Consider the following 10,112-nt stretch of genomic DNA (forward strand, 5'->3'; position numbering starts at 1 on the left):
TGGGAGTTTCAAAATCCCTCCTACAGATTAAATGTCTAACTCCTATTGACTTCAGGGTAAATGAGGCAATAGCCCCTATAGGCACTTCCAATAATTTCACTAGCCATTTATCTGCATGTTAGATATCTAAGTATTAGCTCCTGGAGACAAGAAGTAATCCCTCAGTTGCCTAAATATATCCCCTTCTTTTATTTAGTAATCTAGCTAGTTTTAAATAAACTTCCTTCTTACAGGGAAATAAAGGGATGCCATATGTTTAAGAGAGTTAAAAACAATTAATTAAACCAGTTTTATGCATTTAAATTGATTTTTAATTTCTACCCCAATGCATTTTGACACAAACACCAAATAAAATGATCATTTGGGAAAGAGAAGTGTTTTGTCATTTTTCTGAGATAATATATATGTAAAACAGAAAAGTCTGAACAAATTAGAATGACTGTCACACTCTCATTGTATATATTTATATGATAAAATAAAAAAAATACATTGAAATATCTCAAACATACCTTGCACATATAGTTGCAAATCAGCTTGTGCTAATTATTGTGCCAGTCAGAGAGAACAAAGTTGATTCTCAAGTACAAATGCAAAAAAAAATTTAAATCAGCTATCTAATTCAAGGTTTCCTTATCATTGTTTTAAATCCTGATAATAATTGGGAAATTATGAGCGGATAAAGACTAACAAGAATCTGTAAGATATAACTCTGTGAAATACAGTCATAATCTTAAATCTGTTTTTTCCAGAACAAGAAATGTTGCACCTTGTCCTCCTGGTTATTGACCCGGATCTATGAAGATTTCTGTGCCTTAATCAATGCAAACATAACACAAATAAAATGATCATTTAACAGTGACCTGTTATTTGAGTTTATGATTACTCATAACTCTGTTCCAGCTTATCACAGGTAGCATGTGCTGGTAATAACCCATAATATTCCAAGCTTTTTAATTTCTGTATTACACATCACAAGTGGGCCTCTGAATACTTCAGCTTAAGTCCTCACTTTTCAGAACCCTTGACACATTGCTCCTCTATGTCAATCTGGCAAATAAAACAAAAGAAAAACAGCTCTGCTTAAGGAAAGGGAAGAACACAGCCTGAATCTCATACTATCAAGTTGAAAAGAACTTATACATGATGAAGCTTGCATATGTTATCACTGTGCCCTGCAAAAGCTTTTTTTTTTTAATTGCAGGGAAGTAGATCAAATCATATTGTAAAATAGGAGACGAAAAATAACATTAGCTTCTTTTCACTGACACTCAGACCAAAACATTTTATCTCTTGGTTTTCTAAATCCTATTGCATCTTGCTGAGAAAACTGGGAAGAGCAGGGAAGGGCAAGGAGCTAAATTTTCTTAGTGAGTGCATGAATAACAAGACCTGTGTGCATAACTTTTCTGCACCACTTGGAAAATTGCCTCCCACTGCATTTCCTTGAGGCTTGAAGAAAAACCTTTTTTATCTCTAAGGGTTATATAAGGCTTAAACTAATATTTAATGGTATGGAAATAATAATGTGACATCCTTCCAGTAAATACAGCTTTGAGGTGTTCAGCATGTTTTATAGTAATGGCATTCCTTAGTCATTTATTGGTGGTGTGAGCAGATGGAAAGAAAGGAAAAAAAAGAAAAAAACCCACAAACAAAACTAAAAAGGTGCACTTAGAGGAACTGCCTTGTCTGAGAATTGAGAAATATGAGCAGTTTTTCTATACAAACTTCTAGATGAATATGACAGGGCTTACTTGGCTTGATCTCCTCCATGACAAATTTGGTTTCATGTATAAGTGCTTGAGTGTTTACTTACCCTAAACCATTTCATTAGAACCAGTGGCTGACTCTAACATTTGCTAATTTGCTTTATTTAATTATGAAGTCCTTGTTTAGCCCCATTTGTCCTCCAGCAGTCCCTATTCCTTCTTCACAAGGGAGTGTGTGGGCCACAAAAGGCCTCAAAAGGTCCTTTTGGTTTTCTCTATGCTAACAGAAGAGCAAGAGGGACTTTAAAGATATCCTTACTGGCCAGGATATCCATAGCCACCAAACAGCTGCTAGAATTTCGGAAACTTCTGCGATTCTTGTTTTAATTTGGTATTGCATCAGCCTAAGAGTGCAGGCAGCAGAGCTCAGGGAAGCCTGGCCAAATTTGTGAGAATTTGAAACATCTGAAGGAAGAAAGGGAGGACTCAACTTTTTCCTGCACACAAACACAGAGCAGAGTAAATCTTAACCTGCAAGTCCTCTTTGCTCAACAACTGCCAGCATGATGAAAACAAGGTGCTCTTCTTCTAGGCATAGCTGTTCATGTGTGGGACACCTTTCCCGAGGTTTCTAGCAAGCAAGTTTCCATACCTGGGACCAGCTGCTGTGCTTGGGTGGGGGTTAGTCCACATCACTGTAGCAGTCCTGGGATGTGAGATGTCTCAGGGAATCTGATGGGCCTTCATCTTCTGGGGTCTTCCCTGAGGTGCTATGGAGTCTCCACTTTAAGAACTACTGTTACTATTGATGTTCCAGTGCTGTATGTACTGAGGGAAGATCCTCCCTCTGTCACCTCCCAGGCACCATCTGTGACATGTGGCACAAATGAAACATAATGTCTTCTCATCCATTTTAAGGTAAGAGACCAACAACTCAAATTTTCTCTCTCATGTCTCACTGAAGAGCTTATGTGTTAAAAGTACTTGTATAAAGTTGCTGGATTATGAAGTATGTACTATTTATTATTTTCATGCTTGCAACAGACAAAAGACAAGAGGAGATGACAACTGAAGGGAATATAGAAAAGAGAAGAGGTACATTAAAAGATCATGAGGAACAGTTTGTCAGCTTGTTCCTGCTTGTATATTGACTTGATTAGATGAAATACATGTGTACATTTATTCCATACCAGAAATAAATTATGGGGATACATAAAGATTTTACAAGTACAACTTGGAAGTAAAGTAGCTACTCAGAGGTGAAAATGTGAGCAATTATATAAACCATCTGCCTTACTGTCACCTGTTTTGTGCTTTCCACTTGTGTTTCATAGAAAATGGCTATTGAAATGTTTTGAAAATATTTTGACAGCATTTAATGCAGAATTTTTTGCCCCTTCTCCTGCCCAGCACAAGATGTTAATAAGTGCAAGTTTGGGCAAAAGCAGAATGAGTTCGGTGTCTTATCTGGCTTATAGAAGCTTCCTACCACAGAACAAATGTCCTAAGGCTTCTTCTATAATATTAATAGCTAATATTATGCTCCTCTGGAAAGAGTTTTCCCCTCAGGAAAGAGGGGAAACACCTACTGCATTTTACTAAAATAACTTTGAAAATTGTGGCATTCTTCATTTGTTCCATTTTGGCAATCCCCAAGCAGCTAGTTGTCTTTGGGTGAGGGCTCCTTGCAAAAAAAAAGAGAAAAAGGAAATAAATTTGGTAAAGCTTGAGAGCTGGAGAGCTAACAATAGCCAGGCTCCTGGGGACAGATCCTTCTTTGGAGTAAATTGACTCAGCTATTCCAGATTTACAACAGTTTAGACCAGAAAGAAGCTCCCCATTTGAGCACTATACTGCTCCCTTTGGGAATAAGAATAGACCATTTCAACACAGATATTGGAGGAGATGTACAATCTTTGCTTCTATTTATAAAGTGTAAAAAGAGGCAATCTCTTCAAATTGTGAGAGTTTATCTTGAAGTTTATATTATATTCTTTCATAAATTGCTGTTGTAGCAAGAAATTGAAGCCATTTATCAGCAGGTATTGGAGATGTTACAATGATGCATTATGATACATTTAGCTACCAATATTTAGCTATCAATATGATACATTTATCATCAATATCTGGCCAATACTACCAATGATTTAGCAGGAGAGGTTAGATGAAAATACTCTGATGTATCATTAGGGAGACAGAGTGTCTGGAATGAAACACTCAAGTATCATTTATATTTCTTCTGCTACTCTGTCCCAAAATTGCATCACTGCAGACCAGGGGGAATTTTAGAGTATGTCTTCCCTTTACAGGTAGGAAGTTTTTGACTCCTTACACAGAAGTTTGCACAGTTCTGATACCTGAAATTACCACATCCAGGTGAAAGTCATGATCTAACTTAAAATTATGTGATTTGAGCATACACAGCCTATTTTATTACTTGTGTTACTAATTATAGTCAGACAAAGGGAGCTAAATATTTCAGGTTTACATTTTGAGGCTTTTTTGCCCAGTCAATTTTCAAAAGTATCCATGACCATAAAAGCAAGTTAATAAAGAAATTAGCACTCCAAATCCTGAGCACAGAGCACTCAAAAAGTGGTGCTCAAACAAATGTCTGAATATGTTCGATAAAATGGACTATTGTAGGCTGCCTGTCACATGAGCAGTCATTTCTCTTGCAAGATAGCTGAAATATAGAATCTTAGAATCGCAGAAGGGTTTGAGTTGGAAGGGACCTTTAAAAGTCATTTACTCAAGTCAGCAATGAGCAGGGACCTCTTCAGCTAGATCAGCTTGATCAGAGCCTTGTCCTATCTGACCTTGAAGGCTCCCATGGATGGGGCATCTGCCCTTCCATATCCTCTTTCACATTTTTCTCAGCATTTCAGCTCATGGGTGAATAGGAAGCTATCGAGGACAGCTAGCTATCCATGAGTGTATAATTTTGTAATTGAGTATTGGATAACAAAAAATAGGCAGCCGTGCGTAGAAGTTGCAAACAGCATTCCTGTTTTCAGGAAATGAACAGTTCAGTTTAGCGAGGACAGTCACAGAAAGAAATAGCTCCTTGTAAGAGACTGGACAAAATTATTATTGGCACAAAACAACTGGGGGGTGTGTGGGGGGGTGTGTGTGCAGAAGGGGTGGGACATAGGGCAGAGCAAATTTTGTGAGGGTGGAATTGTGCACTATTCCACAGCCCGCACTTCTGGAGCTTCCAGTCCAGCCCATAATGGCTGTCAGTCACTGGCACAGAGGAAGCAACTCTGCCACAGGACACCGAATCTGGGGGTGGGGAATGGCCAGACCAGATAAAAATCATTGCACAGAAATACACACAGACACATTGCTATTGACCCTGGATTTTGTGGCAGCTGAGACCATGCTAGATCCAAGGTGGTAGCTACATTCTTCTTTTCTCTCTCTTTTTTTGCCTTTGTCCTTTTCTTCTCCTAATTTCCTCTTCTTGAAATCTAGATAATTTAAGGTTGGATGGGTTAGAGTTTGCTAAGTCTATGTTTTGTGAAATACTTTATTCCGATTGAATGTTTGCTTTAAATTCTTCTGGGTTCTGGATCTTCTGAAGTTTGCCAGTAATGTTTGTTTTTTAACCTCCTGGCAACTTTTGTCAAATTCTCCTTTCTGCCACCTCAGGGAAAAGTAGTACCTTATGCCACTTTTAAATAAAATGCTAAGTGAGGGCTGGGGCTTTAGACCCCTCTCTACATTAAAGACATTGAGGTGCTAGAGCATGTCCAGAGAAGAGCAACAAAGCTGGTGAAGAGTTTAGACACTAAGTGATATGAGAAGCAGCTGAAAGAGCTGGGTTTCTTCAGCCTGGAGAAGAGGAGACTCAGAGGAGACATTATTCTCTAGAGCTGCCTGAAAGGAGGATGTAGCCAGGTAGGGATTAACTTCTCCTCCCAAATAACAGGCAACTGAGCCAGAGGAAATTGGCTTCAAGTTGCACCAGGGGAGGTGTAGATATTAGGTATCAGGAAAAAATTCTTCACTGTCAAGCATTAGAACAGGCTGCTCAGGAAGTGTTCAAAAATCACGTAGATGTGTTTAGGGACACGGTTTAGTGGTGGACCTGGTAGTGTTAGGTTGATGATTTGACTCAATGATCTTAGAGGTCTGTCCCAACCTCAATGATTCGATGACTCTCTGATTCTATATTTCAATTATTGTACACATATTAAGACTGCAGCAGGTTATGTGGCAGTTCAGCTGTGTCTCACTGAAGACAGTAAAAACATTCTTGTTCATATTAATGCTTGTCCCTAGTACCATTTGACATCCCTAGCAGCCATTCAACAACATCACACATCACCATAATTCCCAGAACAGCAATTCTTAAACAGGTTTTCCTCTAATGTTTTTACAATTAGTCATGCTGAAGAGAAGAGAAAGTGTTTTCAGTAAGTTTATTCAGAGTCCTCCAAAATCTCTGTTCAGTCTGAAAGTCTCTGAGCACCTTATTTTGGTTACATGCAGCTTTATTAATTAACAATGTATGGACAGTAACTTTCTGTGGACATCAAAGCAATTCAGACATGCAAACCTCAAAAAGACTATGAGAATCTCAGAATGAGCTGACAATTGAATAAGTAATGTGAAAGCTGATCAAATAAATCATGAAAGTATAAGGAGAAAGTGTGTATCTCAGGGAAGTTCTAAACTAAAAAATGGCTGTGCTTAACAAAACAAGGCAAGGTTTTTGCATGTATCTGAATCCTGATGATAATAAGGGAGAAAATAAAATGCCATCATACTTTTTATCATAATAAATACTTTCCCTGCTCTGGAATGTTGTCCTCAGTTCTGCTTGCTGAATCTAAAAGAAAGATTTGCAGAATTAGGCTAGGTCTGTACTGCACCAGAAAAAAAGAGCAGAAGACAGCTCGGAGCAGGGACCCCAGCAGCTGATTTTTCTCCCAGCCTCATGTAATACCACTGTGCCTGCATGTGTTCAGGCTGAGCTTTTCACTGCACTCAAGGTAGAATGGGCTGCAGCTGAATCCTGCATGTGTCATTATCGAAGTCCAATCTTATGTCCAAACAATGGAAAGGCAAAGTAGATTAGACTCAAGGCTGAACATGGGATCAATGTGACAGTGTTGGAGCAGCCCCAGAAGACCTGAAGAATGAAAACCATTAGAAGAAAATGCAGATAGTTGTAGACGTAGAAAAAACTCAAATGCAGATAAAGGATCAAAGGATTTTATTTCTTTTCTATGGAAAAAAAAAAAAAGGTGTGATAAAAATATTTAAAATTACAAATGGCCTGTAGAAGACACTTTCCTTTCTGTCTTACATCACAAATGCTATAGGGCACAGAAATAAGAAGACAGAAAATTCAGAATGGTGAAAGGTTTTTTTCACCTGGCAATTAGCTAAACTGTCAGTGTCACAGCTGTCAGTGAAAGCAGAACTTTGAGGAAGAATCAGCTTTTGCTGTGAAAAATTGAATGCAATGTGTTGATGCCAAAAAGCTTTGGAAGAGGCATAAATGTTGAGCTTTGAGTATTAAGCTAATCTCTGGATACCAACTACCAGCAGTTAATTCACAAATTACTTTCACAAGGAGTACTGAGCCAACATGTTCCTCCTGTTCCTACTACCTTCTGCAGCAGATGCCTCTATGGACAGGATATCCTTGCCTAGACTGGTGGTCATGATCATAATAGTTGCTTGTCTCCAAGTTTAAATTGTTTTTAAACATTGGAAAGGAGTGCTAGTTCAGTGTTAACTTAAAAGCAAAGGATAAATTGTGGTAGCTGAACATTATCAATCTTGAAGAAAAGTGACTAGAGGCATGTTTAATAATGATTTATTACATGCACTTGCTAAGTACGAGTATTTAGAGCAACAGCAGTTCACTGTAGAAACTAGATGCCCAGCCCTTTAAAACTTTATTAAAGAAAAGCAGCTCTTTGTGCAACCAGACACTGATCCCACAGATGAAAATTATCAAATCAGGCTGAAAAATCTCACATAACATTTTGTGGTGACCTGACACTTGGTAGAGGAACATTTTTATGAAATGACAAAGATCAGTCTTCTCATGCTGGATTAAAAAATTTGGGAAACACAAACTAAGCAAGAGAGGTGCAACAGAGGCCAGGAAGTATATTTCAGGAGCACTTCCTTGTGGCTTCCTTGCACTTATCCTGGGCTCATTAAAAGAAAGCACAGAGAAAGCAGTGACATGGTTTTGTCATACAGTCAGGGTGTCAACCTACAAGGTGTCCTTGGGTCTCCCTGCTTATACAGAACTGTTACATTTCCACCAATGAGCAAATTCCCTATTTAAATGGGTCCTTTCAACCATGGGCAAGGCTGTGAGCAGGGATAAGGGTCACCATCCATGTGGCATTGACAGAGCAAAATTAATTCACTTATGATAGCCTTGGTTTTGAGTTAAGGTAAGGATTGACATTATTTTAAGAGAACTTCTGATCAGATTAAATTGTTTTTACTGTAATTGGAAAAGCACTAATGAAAAAGAGGAGGCAAAAAAAAACCCCAACAGATCCTCAGAGAGCTGCATGCTAGCATTTAGTGAGAAGAATTTAAATCAGTAATGAACAACTCAGGTTTGCTGCACACATCTCTAAAAGATATATTAAAACGTCACATTCTTCAGTCTGATTTTTTTTGTTACAAGGTAAATTAATTTACGTCTACATTCTGTTTTTTTAAAGGACAATTAATTCAGAGACTTACACAGGTGTGTGTTATTTTGGATTGTTCTAATAGATTATTTGGTACCATTTTCTGTAGTCTTAATATACAAAATATACATGGGTAGATTCTGTCATGGAAAGTAGATGTACTGTCCTAAAGCACAGTTATATAATTAAGTTCTCCTTTTCTTGTAGAGTAGGATAACTATTCAGGTGAAATGTGCTCTCTAATCAAACCAAGTACCATTGATACAAAAGGAGTTCAGGCAACTTTAAATATGTGTTGTGCAAAATTCACAATCTTTTTCTTTTAAGATTTTGTTCCCCTTTTTCTTAGCCCAGAAGAGAATACACATACAATTTTAGTAAAATAATCTTTTGATACATCTACAGGGACCATTTCTGATATAGAATTAAATTGTGGTGCAGGCAGAGTCTTTTATTACATTTACATGACCCCATAAAGATAATTTTAATAGTTCCCCATAGAGCAAAACCCTCCTTAATTTTGTTAATTATTTTCTCCCAGTTATGCTTAGCTATGTCTTCTAATTCAGTATTGATCTTGATACTGAGATCTGTCAAATACTTAGCAATCTACTTAAATCCCCATCTGGGAAAAAGGTTTAAGGGACGGACCCTAGACAGAGCTGATACTTTAGAACTGCACCAATAATTTTAACCTTTTAACCAGAAATTCTTATTTTCTGCCTTTTTTTTTCTTTTTTTTTTTTTTTTTTTTTTTTTTTTTTTAATATGCTGGTAAATGAGTGCGTATTACATTACAGAAATAAAGTATTGAGCATGATTTCTGTCTAGAGGTTCTAAAATTGCTTCTCACTAATTGATTCCCAAATCTATAACTGGCAATAGAGATGAAAGACTCCACATCCCCACAAAAGAGATAGTCACAAGTGAAGAGCCCATTCCACTCCATCTGCTTTGACTGGCCCTCAGTGAACAGCAAATGCAGATCCCTAGCAAAACAGAAATCAAACATTTGTATAACCAATGAACTGATAGTCTTGTCTCATGCCTGGAATTCCGAGTGCCTAAGGCAGTTTTTTAAATTGCATCAGGAGTGCATTTTCAAAGCAAATTTTCTGACCATCTCTACTTGCCTTGCTTCACATTACAGGATGGTGATGGAGTGCACAGACTGGATTCCCTTGGGATTAATAAGCAACCAAAGATGCATGCCAATTTCTAATGAGCAGTCTGTCCATGTGAGCCTAGGATGTCTTCATCCATAAAACCTGTTCAGTTTAGAAGCAGGTTCTTCAGCGCTCTTTCATGCTGAATATCTGTTCTCACTTTTTTGCTTGTTAATTCAAGTGTATTTTAGAGATAGATTCTGCCATTCTGGTGCTTGTTTGATAATTAGAGTAAGTAGCTCTAATTAATCTCTGCATTTATGTCAAAATCCAAGGGCATTCTGACATCTGCTCTCCTATCCCACCACTCATTCTATCCATGGTATCTCACTGTCCACAGCAACAAATATCCTGAAGAGAGGTACAAATTTACTCAAGTAATTTAGTTTGAGCTTTTGAAATTCTGACCTGATTATGAGAACATAATGCTGTGACAAAAAAAAAAAAACAAAAACAAAAACAAAAAAAAAAAAAAAAAAAAAATCTCAAAACCAAAAAGCAGCAAACAAAAAAAAAAAAGTAAGTTGCTTGGCAATACTTTATCAGGTAAATCAGAGGTA

General features: G+C 37.5%; 1 protein-coding gene across 1 annotated transcript in view; it reads right to left on the reverse strand.

Annotated features, from left to right (window-relative positions):
• Nucleotides 1–2,423, reverse strand: part of TBCA (tubulin folding cofactor A) — a 39,661-nt gene extending 37,238 nt beyond the window's left edge. Inside the window, exon 1 of the mRNA XM_054002984.1 lies at nt 2,362–2,423. Within this exon, the coding sequence (XP_053858959.1) occupies nt 2,362–2,402 (41 nt within the window). The 5' untranslated portion in view covers nt 2,403–2,423. The remainder of the gene's footprint in view (nt 1–2,361) is intronic.
• Between the last annotated feature and the right edge of the window lie 7,689 nt (nt 2,424–10,112).

This window comes from Vidua macroura, chromosome Z (assembly GCF_024509145.1).
Source record: "Vidua macroura isolate BioBank_ID:100142 chromosome Z, ASM2450914v1, whole genome shotgun sequence".
NCBI classification, from domain to species: Eukaryota; Metazoa; Chordata; class Aves; order Passeriformes; family Viduidae; genus Vidua; species Vidua macroura.